Below are 18,791 nucleotides of genomic sequence, written 5' to 3' on the forward strand. Positions count from 1 at the left end.
GTAGAGACTTCCCTGAAATGGATTAAATTTGGCTTTCCTTATCTGCAAGGCCTGTTACCCTGTCACAGAAGGATACCAAACTAGTTTGACTTGATTCTTGACTAATAGCTCTTATTTGCAATTCCAGTTCTTGTTTTTCAAACCCTTACAAAATGTTGGTGGGATTATTGCTTCAAAAACATTCTCAGGGTAGGGTGGTAAATTGGCTTGTGTGATTTCCAGTCCTCTTCCTCATTTTAAACACAGTCACTGCACTTACTCTTTTCCAAGACTGGCATTAGCCACATCTTCCCTGAGCTCTCAGCAGTAACAGCCAATGGTGGCTGTTCTAGGTTTTTCTTTCAGTCTCCTGTGGTAGTGACAGCCCTGAGTAAAAAGAGAGCTCCAGGCAGATCAAAACATAGAAAAGTGACCTATCACAATCCTACAAGCATCAGTAACCAAAGAAAATTTCTGCTAAATGTTTTTACCTAAAGTATGTTCACTGGTATTAGTTGTGTGAGCCTTCTGCTCACTAGCTTGCCTTATTTTCATTGGCAGATAAAAGAGGTGCTTAGTTCTGTATCACTTTTCAAGGTGTGAACTGGATTAACTTTCCCCTTCTGCTGAACAGAGAATAAACTCTTCTCTGAGTTTTATCTTCCTTATTTTACTCCCCTTGTGTTTAAAGGATACTTTCTTGCTGTTCTTCATGTTTCATACTGGTTGTGTCTGGTTTTGTATCTTGGCCTCTCTCAGGTTATGCCTGGGGTTATTCTCCTGCCATTCTGTTGTTCAGGTAATAGTGAGCAGACACAGATTCTTCTGTGCCTGTGGTTTTTTCCTCTGTTTGAATCCAACAAAGGCCTGATGTGAGTAGGCAATGATGTAGCACTTCATATTAGGCTGGGATTAACTGCCCTGTTTGCCAAGTGTGCCCATGACTGCAACAATGGGGTTGGTTCTGAAACCAGAACCTTTACCTACATCTTCCTTTTAAGCACACATATTCAACTCAGGCCTTTAATGTAAGCCATTTTAACTGGATATATAAATTTTCTTCCCCCACTTCAAAGATGTAACTTTCAATACCTGTAACACCTGGGAATCAACAAGAAATTTTCCAAGGAAGCTACCAGATGTCCATCCTCACTAATCATCTTCCCTTTAAATGCCTGATCATTCTGGTTGCTTTGGAGGAAACTCTTTTTCTCTTTTAGCAAACAATTATTAGGTGTGTATTCTCTGTAGAAAAAGAAAATTAAGTAAAAATATTTCTGACAGCCCTCTGGGATTCACTAAGATATTCTTCAGACACTAAATGGACTTCTGCAAATCTCTTGGCATTTTCTCATCTTCCAAAGTTAATTTAGTACTGGTATCCCTTAGCTATGGTGATAGCCAATAGTGAATGTAATAGCTAAGCAAGTCATGCAAATGTTTTTGTGTGTCTCTCCTCTTCAGCTTTGTTGGAGGTGGGAAAATAGCACAGATTTCTGGAACTTTTCCATGCAGACTGGCCCCTGTTCTCTGAATTGAGAACCGTGTCTTGGACCACATGGTTCTGTTAGCAGGAGGAGTTGGAAACTTTTTTCATGTTTCTTGAAGACCCTGGCACTTGACACAAAAACTGTCCAGACTCTGTGTGGTGTCTGATTGTTTTATGTTGGCACTGAAAAACAACAAAAACAAAAAGGATATTATTTTAAGCTTAGTAGTATAAGTGGCATTGAAATAACACCTTGTAGCCCTTTAGGTGGTGGATACAGAATGCCCTACTGCAGATATCACAATAGTTAGAACTTTAGAAAAAACTACATTGACACCTTGAAAAAATATTTGAACAATCAGTGCTTTTTACCTTATCAAACGTTATTGCACCTGTAATTGTGCAATAAAGGTAATCCCTTCCTGCCTCTTTCCTGAAACTCATGTATGAAAAGTACCATATGAGGGTATGGGTAAGAAACTCGTGTGCCAGGGTGAATGGAAGTGTGAGGATTTTGGATTTTGTGCCAGAATTTCCATCTGATGTTATTTAAAACTGAAGATCAGGGCTAGACTGTGTGACCAGCTCTAGATGAGTGTACAGTCAAGCTATATAATGTTTTTTATACCCTGGCTCTTAAGGAGCTGCTCCTTTAACAGGCCTGTGATGAGACCAACAATGGAAAACTGGTCCATCTCACACAACATCACTTCAGGCATCCACCACCAAAGCTTGGATTAGGAGTCTCAGCTTCTCATAAAGCCAGTGGAGACATTTTGGTGCATATGTGTGCCCAGACTCACCTCATGAAGATCCCAGTGGCTAAGATCTTCAGCTGGACCTTCCACACAAGGGAATTTGAGTTTCAGTTGCACTGAGGGCTAAACATTTGGCAGTGTGTCATTCTTGTAGGAATTGCTTCCAAAACTCTGGGCTGCCTCCTGCAAAATCCTCTCTTGCAAGAGAGGCACGTCCACTTTGCCAGCAAGTGCTGTGAGAGGATTTTTAAACTAACCTGATCCAAAAGCACAAGCATTGAAAGGAGGGCTGTAAGAGGTAATTCTGAAGAAGCCACAGGAACAAGTGAAATAGAAGCACAGTGCAGTGCTGCTGAGAATCTCTAGGGCTGAAAAAAGCCAGGGATAAACTATGTGTATATCTGGGAAGACTGATACCTCCACAGCCTGGCAGGGTGGTTATTCTGTATAGACCAGGAAAGCTGGAGCCTCTCCTTGGTGACAGGAGATGGAGTGTCCTTTTGTGAGAGAACAATAATGAATTGAACAGTTATGTTGCAAAATGAACCTTCAATCGTGGCTTGGGGCATGCAGGTAGGCGTTAGAGCATTTTTCTCTTTTCCAAAAGGTATCACCACCCCTGTCTAAATACTTGGCTTCAGCCAGGTGCTTACACAGATTCCCTGTCCAGGAAGCTTCCTGCTTTAACTTTGTCAGGACACAACCTATCAGCAGATGGGCCAATCCCAGATCAAAAGCTGAACTTGAAGAGAGCATCCTTAAACTTTTGCAGTGCATAGGTTTTGGCTAGACTCTTATCATGGTTACCCTAATGTGAAGCTGTGCAGGATCTGTTTTTGTGGTTGGTCCACATGTGCCAGGGGTGCTGTTATCCACAAGGCCTCATTTTCAGTGTAGTTAAACAAAGACCATAATGGATTCTTCCACAAAGTACAGGCCAGCAGGCCTGCAGCTTCATTTATCCAAGCAAACTTCTGAGATTTCCTCTCATTTGATACCTGACAGAATGAAATCTCACTTTGAGTGAATTACAGCTAAAGCAAGGGATGGGAGCTGTGTATTTCAGTCCCTTGGGGAATCACAGCAACAAACACAAAAATTGTCCAAGACTCTCTTATGTGGGTGGCAGCAGCCAGTGTCTGCCAAGGAGAGGGCACAGCCCTTGGGAGCAGAGGAGGGTGGCAGCAGTGACCATCCATCACACTGTGGTCCCTTTAAATCTTCTTCTCCACTTGGCAGCTCCAATTTTTCAGTGTTGCTATAGCAAATCTCCATGGCAATGACCCTAATCAGAGAAGGGGGGATGCAGAAGGGGCGCATGCTCCGAGTGGCTGCTGGAGCCTTCCCTGCTCACTTCAGCTGCTCCAAGGCTCTGGCACACAGGAGAGGAGACGGATCAGGTACTGGGCAAGCTGGTCCTTGGGGTGCACCTGGAGCCCACGGCGTGTCACCGCAGTGGGGTGTGCGAGTGGGTTTGTGTGTGCAGGGGCTCTGTGCTCGTCATGTCTCATCCCCTTCTTTGTGAGGAGCGTGCAGGGAGCAAACTGCTGATTTTCCACTGCTTCTCCTCATTCCAGGCAGGGAAGACAGCCTGAATTATTGACGAGAGCGATGGCGCTGCCGTCCTTGTGGAGCGAGATGCGCGTGGGGATCCTGCTCCTCTCGGCGCTCAGCCTGCTCAGCGCCGGGCTCGTGGGCGCTGCCCAGGACCCCGGGAATGTCATTCCTGCAGAAAGTAGGTACCTGCTGCACCCTGTCCTGCCTGCCCTCCTCCACTGCACCCCAGCAGCCACACGGCCTTTGGAGCCCACCCAGCTCCACGGGAACTTTGTGCTGCCCGATTAACAAGGGAGCGATGATGAGTTTGTGCCATGCCAGCAAAGCACATGACAACAACAGTCATAGCAACAGCAAGCAGGCAAAGGATTAGTGGTTATTTAGGAAAAAAATGCTAACTGCATACTCTTAATTTTCATCTGAACTTGTACTCAAGCTCTTTGTTTGTAGGTCTTTTAGCTCTGCTTCTTGAGAGTTTCGTTTCGCTAGATAGTTTTAATTGATATGCACAGATTCACCATAAAACATGTGATGTCCTTACTAGCATGAGTATTGTTAGAAGAAAATTTGTGTGTATTTCTGCTGGGGCATTGCATCTTGCTTATTTTAGTATTTGGTTGGAAAAATAGGTCAAGTTCATCTTTCTTGTACCTACTACAAATCAACACAGGGGATGTTTTCCCAAACAGTGCATTTCTAAAGCAAATATAAATTTCTGAAATCCTGTGAAACTAAAAAATAAATAGATATTGACAGACTGGCTTGAGCACACCACAGAGCTGGGAGCTTTTGAATTTAGATCACAGCTCTATGTGAGCTTCCTCTGTCATTTTGATTAAGTATCCAAACTTTCTCAGCTCCAAAATGAGGTGATAGTTCAAAGTTAATAGGGAATGGAGTCAATGTGCTCAGGGTATTTTGGTGACAGCAAGTGGGAAGTAACCACTCATTAGAAACATAAAATGTCCTCTAGAAAGAAAAAAAACCAAACAAAAAAATCCCAATCAAATCCCAAAACCAAAGAAAGATAATTGCTTATAAACAAATCTCTAGTTCTTAGCTTACTTTGTATCACAGCTATTTTTTATATGACTATCAAAATATTTAATGCAAAGTCTGATTTTGTCACTGCATTTTATTATCAATTAATTCCATTAGATGGAACTAATGGAACTTAGATGTTGAATTTCTTTTTCCATTCTCTCTTTTTTTTTAATTAGGCCTAAGTTTTAAACCAATTTTTTAGGGCTGTTCTAAACCAGACCTCACTGCTATCTTGTGTATCTGTTTCCTAGGAATTTGTTAATTCTAATAAGTTTTATGATGAGTAGTCCATTTTATCTCCTCAAAGAGAAAATCAGGCTTGGAAAATAAGTTGTTTATACCCTTTGTATGCCAGTGTCAGCAGAGGCAAGTCAACACATTTGGGAAAATGTGTACAGTGGTTTCTTGTTCTACTTGTGTAGTGAAAACTCCCAATTGAACTGTAGAACAAAACTCTTGGTCAGGATTTCTGACCCAAGTCTTACAGAATTATAAAACCATAGAGAGGTGGGAAGGGCCCTTTAGAGCTCATCTAGTCCCACCCCCTGCCATGGGCAGGGACATCTCCAACTTCATCAGGTTGCTCAGAGTTGAGTTCAACCTGACCTTGAACATTTCCTGGGATGAGGCATCTATCACCTCTCTGGACAACCTGTGCCAGTGCATCACCGCTCTCACAGTTAAAAACTTCTTCCTTAACTAATTTAAATTGACCCTCTTTTATTTCAAAACCTTTACCCCTTGACCTATCCCAAAAGGCCCACAAAAATGTCTGTCCCATCCTCTTAAAGTATCAAGGAGTTCTTTTACCATCTCATTACCACCCCCTAGCCAGGCTGTGGAGTGCCTTGAACAGCCTTTGAGGAAGATTCCTTACCTTGTCTTACTCCTGAATGTAAGAGCGTGGAATGAAGGGCAGGTCAGAGTGTTTCTGTGGCAGTGTTCCTGCAGAGACACACTGCCCCATCCCAAGGAGCAGGGGCTGTGAGCATGGCTACAAAAGCATAATGCTGTTTCTGAGACCAGGAGCAAGGCTGTCAGCTGATCCTGAATTGTGAATTGTTTTGGGCTGCTGCAGGACAGAGTTTTAAATCCACGAGGAACTCCTGATGCTCCTTGTCAGCCACTTGTTGGGAGAGTGCTGTGTAGCTGCCAAGTGCTCTGGACACTTTCCTTTGCCTGTTAGGGCTCTTCCTGATGGTTAACCCATGAAATTCTTCCCTTAGGACATTGTGGATGCTAAATGTTTGCAGAACCAATAGGTTAAATTCAAGGGAAAAAATCCTAGAAAGGGCTGTTAGATACAGTGGCATTTCTTCTGGCTCAGGAGCTGCCTTAGCATATTCCTGAGACCTGGGAGGATCTTTGGGAATGCATCCCTCCAGACTTGCCCTGTTCACATGCTCTTCCAAGGCACCCAGGGCTGGCCATGAAGGTCTCATCTATAACAGTGCCCAGGGATGCCCCTGGCATGGGGACATGGCTGTACCAGTGACCTGCTAGGATGGACCCTGGCACACTTGTGTCCATGAGAGGAGCAGCTGCCTATCAGGCAGACAGAGCTGGCTGTTCCAGAGTGGAGCTATCCCACGCTCTCGAGGCTTGGAATGCTCCCAGATTTTCAGCATTCCTCAAGAGATGCAAATTGTGGGAGACTGGACACCATGTCTGGCACTCACTTCGATGTGCTCCAGTACAGACACTCCTGGATCTTTTCCTTCCTGATGCTCCACTGGCTCTGTCTCATCAGGGAGCTGATCCCCGTGGGCACTGCCCATTTAGGGGGCACTGCCCCTGCAGCATGAGCACACACTTTCCCTATTGCTGGCACTTAATCCTTACTGTCAGCCCAGGCAAACTGCTGATTCTGGGGCCCTGGATGCCCCAGAGGGGAAAGGGGTCTCTAGTGCACCTTCTTAACAGGGATACAGGATGGACATGGACCATGTTTTGTGTCCTTCTGCAGGGCAGAGCAGTGAGGTCCTCGATGCTTTTCTCTGTTCCTGGGTGTGTGACACGGCACTGGCAGCACGTCCTTAGCAGGAACGTTCCCACATGGACCACACAGTGTCCCTCTGCCACCTGTGGGAGGAATGTGTCCCTCCTGCAGCACCATGAGCAGGACAGGGGCAGCAATGCTCTGTGCAAGTGTGGGAGGTGCAGGAGTCACAGGAGAGGAGCATGAGAGTGAGTCATAGATCCCTTTAGCACTGCAGAGGGATCCTGTCCTGTGTGTGGCGCTGAGACCTGGCTCAGGGCACCATCCCTGCTCTCTGCCAGTCACAGCTTTTTATAATTTATATATAAATTATAATCTATAATTTATAATTCTAATTAGCAATTATTGTGTTCTTTATTCATAGCACTTAGCACGTGCAAAAGACTGTTCAAGTTTGAAGTGATGCTACTAATACTCTCAGATTGTTTTCTTTAACGTGCTCTGCAATCCACTATAAAAAAATAAGTTATTTCCCCAGCCTCTCATTGCCCACTGTGAAAGCTAAAATATAGAATCTGAAAACCAGAAGTTGGTCAGTCTGTTTTCATTAGCCAAAGTGCATGAAATACAAAGAATAAACACCAAGTATATGCAAAGGAAAGTAAATTAGATTTACACAGTGCTTTCAGTTCCAGTTCTTCACCAAGAAGAAGCCAAGAAACATTTTTTTTTTCCCCTACTTCTCCCAAAGCATACAAAGACACATACAGTCTTTGTGCTGACAGGACCCATTTAAAGAGTTACAGCTGACTCTTGATAATTCTCATTATGTTAATCCACAGACCTGCTAGGATGTTAAGTCTCCCTATGAATGATAGTCTGTTTCCAGATGTCAGCAAGGAATTAATAGCACTCTGCTACGCTTTGCTATGATGTGACTTAAGAGTTGGTTTTGTGACTGCTTTGAGCTGATGTAAACCTGTGCTGCCTCTGCCCTTCTCCTCTCCCTAACCTGGCCTCCTCTCCTTGCACTATTTCTTGTCCTGGCCCCAGAACTTGGGCATTCAGGATCTGCTCTGGGGAGATGGTCAGTGATCCAGCTGATGGAGGAGCTGCATAGTAGCTCCTGCTGTGAGCAAGTGGAAGTGGGAGATGCCATAGCCAAGGACAGAAAGCACAGTGGGATTGCTCCTTTTGGCAACAGCACATATTTAGATTTGTTTGGCAAAACAGATGCTTAGACATTTCTGCTGGGGAAATGTCCATGGGCACCTTGCTGAAAATATTGTGGACATGAAAAGAGATCAAATCCACCTAGATAGGCCAGCTTAGCAGCTCAACTCCTCTTTCTGGAAAGATCAAGGCAGAGAGTGATGGAGAACATCAAAGTCAGAAGTGGGACAAAGTTGGTGATTATTTAATAACCATCTCTTCCACTGCCAAAAATTAGAGGCAGGAAATGAAAGCAGCAGATGTCAACTTCAGAGCAGACAGGAATGGTATTTTGTTCACTCAGTGAATAGCTGAGCTGTGGAACTCATTGCCACAGGATGTTGCAGATCACAAAAGTTTACATGGATTCAGGAAGCAACAGTGCAAATTAATGTGAGAAAAATTCATGGAGGGCTTATCAGATTTAGAAACACCAGCCAGATGCAGGATATCCTCCAGCCTCCTGGTAGGCTAGAAGAACATTTCTAGACATTTATTCTTATATCTTCCTCGAGTATCTGCCATTGGCTACAGGCAGGCAGGGATGCTGACCTAACCCAGAGACAGCAGTGCCTGGAGAGGGACCCTCCACCACGGAGCACAGCCCAAGCAGTGACAGAAAGAGTGAATATGCTGTTATGGGGTGAAACTGGCTGCATGTGCACTCTGGAGGGCAGTGCTGTGTTGGGAGCTTTGCAGGTGCTGATTCAGGACACCTAGAGCTGCACAGGCAGGTGTCCTCTGTGCCACCACCCCTCTCCTGCAGAAGATGCTTTGATACCAGGGCAGCTGCTTTCCCAGGGCTGGCAGAACTGAAATAACCACTTGGCAAGGTTGTGCCATTACACTAGCACCTCCCTGTCCACACAGGAGCACCTGGCTGTCATAAATACCAGTGAATGATCCCACACAGCCACCCCATCACAGCTTTCACAAAGGCCTGGGAAGACTTCCTGCATGACAAGCAGTGACAGATTATGGAATTCATGGCTTTTCTCAAAAGTGCTTTCTCCCCACTGCAGAAGCAGGAGACATTAATTTATCACCTGAATGTTCTCTTTTTTTTTTCCTTCTTCAGGTTCTGATTTTGAGAATGCTTTGGTGCTTGTGGGCACTCCAGGGCATGCAGCACCTCCCCGAGGGGGAGCCAGGGCAGGGTTTTTCTGAGCAGACCAGAGCGAGGGGAGGGAGCAGGGCATGACACGAGCAAATGATGGATTTGCTGACAGCAGTCTGAGCATGCAGGTTCTTTCTAAGGGCTCTGTTTCGTGATCTGAAGTGGAAACAATTAAATTACTGAAATACTGAAAGCAGGAGGAGGTTGAGTGTCTTTAAAGTGTGCTTGAAACCATCCTGTCACTACTCCTGTGCCTGGAGAGGCAGAGTCTTTGTGAGCGATGCTGTTCTGATAGAGGTGGGGACCTTGCACAACTTCTCACAGGTTGGGAATTAAGCCCCTAGCTTGATCCCCAGGTATCTCTGAGATGTCACTAGCATGGAGGGGAGATGGAGAAGGACAGGTGGGAGAGAAACTCCTCCTGAATAGATCAAAACCCCCAAGAGGCTTGCTGAGGAGTGACAAGCACTCTCCCTTCCTTCAGGACAACTCAGAAGGCAGTGCTGGCAGCAGGGTGCCAGGCACAGATGGGTGCTGCAGTGCTGCTCAGCAGGTCCCTGGCTCCAGACACCTCCCCAGCCATCTCAGCAGCAGCTTTGCACCGTCTTTGCTTTGGTAGAGCACCACAGGTGGCTGCATGTCAAGGATTTTGGCATTCCCCCCAACATGGGGGCTCTGTGATCAGTGTGAAATGTTGTCTTTCTCCATTCCCCCTGTATCTCCTCCAGTGTCTGCAATTTCTTGTTCTGAAAACTCACACATCATTGACTTCAAACAGTCAGAGATCAGTGCAGGGTGAATCCTGGCAGAACAGAAATGCCCAGGTTCAGAAGTGAGCCATTTTAATTGTTGTCAAGTCCCCTCACCCTCCACTCTCTGCCTTTTCCCTGCCCTGCCCCTCTGTGCACACACACTGGCAGCAGCTGCAGAGCCAGTGGGATGCTTTGCATTCCTGGCAGAGAAAAAATACAGCAGCAGGTGAAAGGAAGCAAATACAGATCTGGCACTGTCCCTTGCCAAGCTGATCTGTAAGAGCTCCTGTAAAAACAGACCTGCCTGTCTGGTTCCTGAACCACTGCAAACTGCTATTTTCAGTGTATCTGGTGAGAAGTAACCCATGTCTGAGAAGGGGTGAGGATTTCAGTTTTAAGGGGAGAGGCTGGGGGCTGAAGCAGCAGGCACAGTCAAGTCTGAAAAGCACACACAGCAGAGTATTTGTGGTTTTTGATGATCCTCTCACATTTGCACAAAGAAAGATACCGACAGCCCTAATTTTGCACACATGCAGGTGTGGGTGCCTGGTAAAATGGAGTTTCTCCTGGTTAGCTCTGTGAGTATTCCTGCTCTGCAGAGCTAAACGCCAAATTTCCTGCGGTGCCAAACGCCAAATTTCCTGCGGTGCCAAACCCCAAATTTCCTGCAGTCCAAACCCCAAATTTCCTGCGGTACCAAACCCCAGCTTTCCTGCGGTGCCAGTGCTGTGTTCTCCTCTCTGGCAGGCCGTCCCTGCGTTGACTGCCACGCGTTCGAGTTCATGCAGAGGGCGTTGCAGGACCTCAAGAGGACGGCTTACAGCCTGGACACTCGGGTACGTGTTCCTGCCTCCCTCCGCCCTCACCTCCCCGCCCCGGGTTTGCCTGGCTGGGTACGGCATTCGTGACATCTCTGCTGACTCACTGCCATCCCAGCAAATAGGTTTATCCCCAGCACGGATTATTTTTCGCAGTCTGCAGAGGTTCATTAATGATCATCTGGTGTGACTCCTTGCGTAACAGCTTAAGGAATTACCTCAGACAGTCCCTGCACAAACGGAGAGGAAGGAAGATGTACGAAGGAGAGGAAAACAAGACATGATTTACTCTCTGCCTCACAAACACTGCTTTCAAGCTGTGAGCTGACTTCAGAGCAGAAATGAGCAGGAGAGGGAGAAGGTGGCAGGCAGGGGAAAGGGAAGCACACACTCACCCTTTGCTCATGGATTGATACTTTGTGAGAAAGGGAGAAGCGCATTTTTCATGCTTTTGTCACAGCACACAGGGGATTCTGCCACTCTGCATGCCACAGGTCTCAGTGAACAAAACGAGGGTGTGTTAAATGCCCTGATTTTAGTAATTAATACACGTGTGAGTTTGCAAATATCTGCAAACTGGCTAGGGTGGGATTTACCCCAGTGGTTCTGCTGCTGTGTGGAGTTTGCAAGAGGCAGGAGGTCTCTCTCCTCTGATAACCCCTCTCCATGGATGTCTTGTCCTTTCTCTCCTCCCTTTGAGCAGGGCCATGGCTCCTGGCAGGTGGGAATGGCTCCTTGCTCCTCTACAGTCACACTCAGCTCAAATTGTCATTCCCAGCAAAGCCAACCAAAGGGACATAAATCACTTATGTGTCTCAAATCATAAGGCAATTATGTAGCTTTGCCTTTGGTTTCTTGTGACCTTGGGCAGCCGTGTCAGGCCCTATACAATAAAGTTGGAGTGACTTCAGCTTTCTTGAGCTATCAATAGCAAACTGATTAGGATAAAGTTCTGAGCATGGGTTACATTCCAAAAGTTTCCCATGCACTGGAGTAATAATAAATAACTCTTAAGTGGTAAAGTGTCAGTAGAAGGGTTTTACCTCCAGCAGCTGTGCTGGGCTCTTCTGGTGCATAGCAGAGTTGCACCTGTTTGGATTAGGGTCTGCTGAAATGTTTTGTACCTACACATGACATATCAAGACCAGGTGCAATTGCAGCTGTGCTGGTTCTTATACTGTCAACAGGCTTTATGTGGGAAGTTAAAGATCTTTTTGAGTGCAAGGGAGGCTGCCCAATTCCTTAATCCCACCCACAGAGATATTCAGATGTGTCTGTGATGTCTGCTCTATCTGGAGAGTGAACTGAGGATGCAGCCCACCAGAGAGCAGCTCTGTCTTGGAAGAGGTGAGGCAGAATATAAAGGGAGAAGCTGGTCCCAGGGTGCCACAAGATGAATTTCTGTTTTTCTGAGGACCTGGACAGGCCTGACATGCCAAGGTACTGACTGAGACAGCTCCCAGTGTTACAGAGCAAGGTGCATGGGAACAGTGCATCACAAAACCAAACAGACCCAGTGGTTTGTAAGATCACCCACCCTTAGACAGCTGAGCTTAATACTACTAGCAAATAAAGGCTGTATTAAGGTATACCTTTCCCAGCCTTTGGACTGATACTCCAAAGAGTTTTCTATCAGAGATGTGTTGGCTAAACACAAATTATTGAGTGATGCAGAGATATTAAAGTGAAATACAGCAGCCAAGGCCCTACAAATGGCACTCTGTGGCCTTCTATACTCTGAAAGGTAGAGCTTCCATATCCTTACTCCACTGCTGATGCTTGGCTCATGCTGACCAGCTACAATTTCTTAAATTTGACCCACAAATAACTTCATTGAATAACTCTTGAGTCTTGGAAATTGTTGCTGCACTGGCAAGCCCCGTGCAGGATTGCTCCTGCATATTGGGGACTTTCTAAGCCAAAGCCATCAAGGCCACAATTAATTTTTGTAATTGATACCTCTCTTTCACAGTCTTTCAGTTTGCAATTGAGTGCTCCCAGAGCTGCTCTTGCTGCCTGTAAATAGTCCTGAGTGACGCCCAGGCAGAGTTTGTGGTAGCAGTGACAGCTTGTTGGCATTACTGTGAAATCCAATAAGCCTGTTTGATGTTAAGATGATTCCATGATTTCTCCTGGGCTCCCAACAATGGGAGCATTCACTCATCCAAGATTTCATTGTGCAAGCAGGGAGCAGTGTTTAACAGCGCCTGCCATTGCACTAAGCTGATAAGTGAAAGCAGGCAAGGAATGTGAACGAGCTCTCTTTAATGCAAAGGTGGATGTCAAAAGTTTGAGCTGAGGGAGATATAGGGCTGGGGAGGGGAGGGAAAGCCACTCTGAAACAGCCTGTCCTGCACAAGCTTGCAGTCTGAGAACAAGAAATGAATAACAGAGTGGGCAGTGCTGGGGAACAGAGCTACTGCTGCCCAAGCAAGGCAGGAGGGGAGCAGGACCCACGCAGGAGTGCCCTTTGGAAATTGCCTTTGTTAATTAGCCCTTGCTGTGTCTGATGTGTCAGGAACACCAGCAGGCTGAAGAACTTGTTGTTTCACAGAGCTTTGAGATAATTTCTTAACAAGTGGGTTTCAACCTCTAATGGGTTTATGCAGTGCAGATAGGAAACTCATTCACAGTGAATTTAAGCCCACTAAGTTATTTTTTCTCCCCTCAAGAAACTCTTCAAAGCCAGTCTGCAAACTCTTTGAGGGACCGCAGACCACAGGGTGAAAACCACAAGATATGCTCAGGAAGAAGTTTCTCTTCAGTCACAATTGTATTTGCTGATGTGAATTCCTTGCACCAACAATTTTGAGTCTCATGAGAAACTGGCTTCTGAAATGATGGTGCTGTGCAAAAGATTCAGCCTTTGTTTCTCCAAAACTGTGACAAGAATCCACAAAAAATTTAAGTTATTTGATCACAATTAAATAAAAGATATTTGAATAACTTTAAAGATCTAAAATTATTTTTTCCCCCTGTATACAGAGAAAAAAAGCTTGGAAATGCTTTTCCACTAAGGACCTCCAAATACAACAGCAAGTAATTTTAAATTATGTATATTGGGAATGGTTTTTTGCTTGAGTACTGATAATAAAACAACTGTCAGTAATTTAACTCAGATTGAAATAGGAACCACACACGCAGACCTAGATCTGCCTTGAAAGATTATGAGTTACAGACAACAGGGTTAGACTGACAGCTGGATTCAACTCAGAGTTGTTCTAGAGAAACAGCAGTATAACTGGGAGCACAACTGGCTCTTCAGCACTTGCTGCCTGGTGCAATTAAATTATACAGGACTGAAGGCATCATCAACAGGAAGCCATCAATCAGCACAAAGGAATTAAGAGCAGTGCAGTTGAAAGTGGAATTTGTCGCAGTGCTTATAAAGGACACTTTAATAATTTTGACAGCCTACTCCCTAGAAGTTAACTGTGAAAATGAAAACATTTAAGCTATAAAAATACTCTCCCTGCATCTCAGTTCTGAATATACTCATTTCATCACTTTTTCTGGATGAAAACCAGCAATAATAACTGTGATTTTTCACTCAGCAGAGCACCTTGGCTACAGCTGTGCAGAGGGATTAGATCTAATCAATTATATACTCTTTTAAAGCAATATATTCAGTTCTTTGATTTCATGGTTTTTGTTTGGGTTGTTTTTTTTTTCAGACAGATACCCTCCTCCTGAGAGCAGAAAAGAGAGGCCTGTGTGATTGCTTTCGTGCAATACACTGAAATAAGCCTGGGATTTGGCCAATGGACATTTACTCATTTTTAAAATGCTGTTCAGTAAATTACAGGAAGATACCGAGTGCAAGTTGTGCCCCATCATAAGGAAAAGGACTTTTATCAAAACAGGTATATCTCAGTTAGATTTTTTTTTTTTTTTTTCTTTGTTGTGATTTATCATTTACTCTATGTGATATTGCATCTGCTGAAATGTCAAGAGAAGAAACAGTTCCAAAGTCTTGCTTATGGGTTTTATGCAAGGATAGCATCCTGCTTTTTTTGGTTTTTCAAGCCAAAAATTCTCCTTGGACTCTCAGGCCAACCTCTTGGCTTACGTGAATGGCCATAGATCTGTGAAAGTCAGTGAAGTCAAATTTTAAAATGTATTTATAGAAGAATAACATGAAAAGGAAGTTACTTTGCCATGATGCATAGATAAACATTTACAAACAAGCAGAGTTGACATTATATAAAAATTATAGTTACCACTGACTGCTTGGCACTCCAAGGAAAGGATTTGTTCCCCAATTGTATCAATAGTCCAGCGCACAGCAAACACAGTAATCTGTCTCACAATTTCAATTTCTTCAGAGCCACACAGTAGCTGTGATCTTTTTGGAGAGATTTATTAAGTATCTAATGTGATCAGTAACATTTGTAGTCACATGAATACTGCCTGGCAGTTGAACTGATTGCGTCTGCCAAAAGCTTCTGGAGAAGTGTCTTTCATTAAGCAAATCACATGCTGGACTGAACCACTCAAACTGGCCTCTACAGAGAGCTTTGGCAGAGAGCCTACACAATGCTGCCTGCCCAGGAGTGTCTTGTAAACTGTATTTTGGGAAATACTTAAATTCTACCAAAATGTTCCTTTAGTTCTTGCATGGACTCAGCACTCCGTCAGGGTGGGTTACAGTGCGGATGTTGTTCGTATTCCTGCTGCAGCAGGAGACAAGAGAGAACCAAACAATTAAGCAGTGTAGTAGTAGTAGACACCAAGACTGTGCCTTGTTACTCTTTAAAAAAGAACAGCAAATCCTTTCTCATTGTTTGCATTTTTTCCTTGATTTTGGGAAAGAGATCAGAAAATGGCCCCAGTGGAAAGTTCTTGTTGATAATGGATTTTTCATTGGGGTTAAAATATCATCCCCAAAGTAGAGATTTGTGTATCAGCTGGATACACATAGATACCTATGTACAGGCTAGAAACTTTTATACAAACAAGAATACAAGAGCAGGATCAACAAAAAAGATGTTTTCAAAGTCATTTTACTAATTCTTGTCAGTATGTCTGTCTTTCCATAAGTGGCGGGTGGTTTTGATATTTTGTTCTCAACCTGCTCAGTAAATTGGGATGGAAGCTATCTTTATGTTTCCACACTGCTTCTCTCCATTTTGTCTACAACATAAAACACAGGGAAATTGGAAACTTTGACCCTCTGCCAACTTATTATTGCATGAGCAGTCACACTCAGTAACACAGTAAAGGAGTGTGTTGCCATATATTTTGCCAAAGTTGTTTGAAAAGTCTGTGGTTCTCAGCGAAGAAAAACTTCCTTGCACCTGCATTTCAAATGAGAAATCTGCTTTGTCCTTTGTAGTGTTCCAGCAAACCCCTTTATAGGTCCTTGGGACCTGTTTTGTGTACAAGAGAAGCAGCATGACACAGCAACAGCTCCCTTCTGGTAGAATCACACCGCACTGTGGCACCCGTCAGTAGAGAAATAGATGTTTCCCACACAGACCAAATTTTATTATACAAAGCAAACAGCAGGATTAACACAGCTTCCTTGCAAAATACCAGCCTTTGGCTTCTTTACTCCCAGTTATATTTGGACCAAAGTAATGCAAAGCTTTTGAGCCAGCTTTTTGCAGGGGATGGAGTCCCAGCACCGAACCTGTGAATTTTCCAGCACAGTTCCCCTTTTCAGGGGGCAGCATGTCTATGGTTTGGTATTGCTATTGTGCATGCTTATTCTGCTGATACCCTAAAGAATCTTGCAAAGTTCTGTTGCAAGAACTGGGTGGGGGTTTTTTTATTTATGTTTCATTTAGAAAAATGGTTGCTCCCAGTTGAGTTTTGATATATGCAGCTTGGTATGATAGGAAGGTGGAATGAATGACAAGTGGATGTTGTCTGACTCCCAAAGGGATCAGAGTGACACTGCAACTTTATGGCTGTAACAGAGTGATTATTCTGTACTTCTCTTTGTCTATAATACCACACAATAAAAGGGCAAGATGCATTATAGTATTTGGTGTGCTGTGTTTCTGATTTGACAAATTGATGGTGCTTATGCATTAATTAATGTCTGTTCTTTAATTAGGTAGAAAATACACAGAGAAAAAATGCTGGTTTTAATACAAAAAAAAACCCTTGCATTTGGACTAAATGCATTAATATATTTTTTGCTGAAGTAGAAAATCCAACTCACTCTTATTTGAAATAAAGTTACAGAAATGATTTTGTGAGCTTCTTTGACAACTTCTTACTTTATACTTGGTGGTTTTGATAAAGTTCCTTATAACTGAAGGATGGCATGAAATAAAAATGGAACTAGATAGTTTTAATTTATTTTTGCTCAGGAAGTGAATTTAACTTCAGAACCCCTGGAGTCTCCACTTTACTAGAAGAAACTATGTATTTTACAGAAGGATTTAATTGCAGGAGTGCTTAAAGCAGAAAGATTTTTCTCCCACCCAACACTTCTGGGGTTTTTTTTTTTGGTTTTTTTGGGGGGTTTTTTTTTTTTGGTTTTTTTGTTTTTTGTTTTTTTTTTTTTTTTGCTGCAGAGCCAAAGCAGTTCTTGTGACATTTGAAGCCAAGCTGTGTCTTCTCTTGGTGCAGTGCTACTGCTGATAGCCCTGGGCATGTGGCATTTGTACACAGGGTGGAATGCAGGTGGTAGCGTGTGAAATTCACAGCCAAGTCCTCCCTGGGAGAGAAATGCTATAATCACATTAGTGTGGTGCTGTCTCTGGGCAGGCAAGGTGACAGAGAAATCCTGGTAATGATCCCCACATCTCCAGAGCCTCTCATACCTGAGCCAGTGCCTTGTTTGGGTGTAATTCTGTGTATATTCCAAGTCATTTGTTTTGAACTGAGTCTCAGAACAACTCTCTGAAGACATGTCTGGATTTCATTGTGGAAATGGAAACACAGTTTACTTTGCTTGTAATGTAGAATCCTATTAGGTAACATCAAAGCTCAGATTTCAAATTCAGCTAGCTCAATCTAGCTGACGAATGGACTCTCTGGAATACTCTGAAAATCCTGTGGAATACCCTCTCCAGATGGAAACCTCATATTTAGAAACCAGTTATGTCTCTTTACCCAGAACAAATCTGTAGGTAACTCCTGGGTGATCTGAGCATCTGATATACATTCCTCATTTTCAGAGAAGTAATTATAAATGGTGGAAGTATTTCCTTTAAGAGTGACCATGTGGTTTCTGTGCCCTCCTCTGCACCTGCCCCAGGGTGGAACCCAGAGCCAAGAGCTCCTCCTGTAGCAGTGGGACTCATGGTTTGCACACAGATCTCACCCTGATGAGACAAAGCACTTGCTGAGCTGAAGGAGGCTAACAGGAATCCCAGCTCAGTTCAAAGTTTAGTTCAAAGGTAATTTAAAAGCTGAAAGGCTCTGAGGCTGTTGAGCCTTTTGTGAGGCAGAAAAGCATAAAGGATGTTTTCTCTTTGGAACTGGCACAAGGCAGAAGATTTGCCCTTGCCCCTCTTGGCCTACAGATAGAGACTCCGTTACCTAAAAGAGTGTTCTGTTCAGTTCTTCCCTGGCCAGGACTCAGTGCATGAGAGAAGAGGGGAGCAAGTGTGGAGGGGAAAAGTCACCTGCCCTCTGCAGCCTGGCTGAGTTCCTGGCAAATCAGAGAAACCAAAGGTGCAGCCTCCCAGGGATTTGTGTGCTGAGCGTGGCAAGCAGGGGCTGCAGTCACTCTGGCTGAGGGCAGTGCTGCAGACCAAGCAGTGTCACAGCAGTGTCGGAGGCAGGAGCTGGAAAGGGGAGCCCAGAGATGTGTGCAGTGCTGCAAAGCAAGGCATCATTGTTCACACTCTCATCAAGCACGGCGTGTGAAATTCCCAAACTTTCCAGAACCTGCTTTTGAGGCTGTGCAATGAAATGCAGATGGAAGAGGTGGTTGTGAATAATCCCTGTGTTCCTCAGCTGAAGCTGGGCAGAAGATGGGAGGTCTCAGGGAGGCTGTGTCCTGTGCTTGTTCCCAAAGAAGATATGGAAGAGACGGAAGCATCTTTTGCAAACTGGTACTTGCTGATTTAAAGAATAAGGGGAAATTAATTTGCAGGTGCTTTTCCCATCTAAGGAAAAAGGCAACACTCACTTAAAGAGTGTTTTTTGCAGCAAACATTAAATAG

General features: G+C 44.3%; 1 protein-coding gene across 1 annotated transcript; it reads left to right on the forward strand.

Moving 5' to 3' along the window:
* Positions 1-3,296: 3,296 nt before the first annotated feature.
* Positions 3,297-18,581, forward strand: LOC134552493 (NELL2-interacting cell ontogeny regulator 1-like). Its single transcript, XM_063401176.1, has 4 exons — positions 3,297-3,626; positions 3,804-3,961; positions 10,595-10,683; positions 14,340-18,581. Exons 2-4 carry the CDS (start codon positions 3,838-3,840, stop codon positions 14,403-14,405), a joined length of 279 nt encoding a protein of 92 aa, XP_063257246.1. The 5' UTR covers positions 3,297-3,626; positions 3,804-3,837; the 3' UTR covers positions 14,406-18,581.
* Positions 18,582-18,791: the final 210 nt, after the last annotated feature.

The sequence above is a fragment of the Prinia subflava genome, chromosome 7, assembly GCF_021018805.1.
Source record: "Prinia subflava isolate CZ2003 ecotype Zambia chromosome 7, Cam_Psub_1.2, whole genome shotgun sequence".
In the NCBI taxonomy this organism is placed as follows: Eukaryota; Metazoa; Chordata; class Aves; order Passeriformes; family Cisticolidae; genus Prinia; species Prinia subflava.

Bases quoted from the DNA above. Each gene is read 5' to 3' on its own strand.
- LOC134552493 (XM_063401176.1), top strand. From the start codon at position 3,838: ATGGCGCTGCCGTCCTTGTGGAGCGAGATGCGCGTGGGGATCCTGCTC. The intron at 3,962-10,594 runs GTAGGTACCTGC...CCTCTCTGGCAG, and splicing joins GAATGTCATTCCTGCAGAAA to GCCGTCCCTGCGTTGACTGC. The intron at 10,684-14,339 runs GTACGTGTTCCT...TTTTTTTTTCAG, and splicing joins CTTACAGCCTGGACACTCGG to ACAGATACCCTCCTCCTGAG.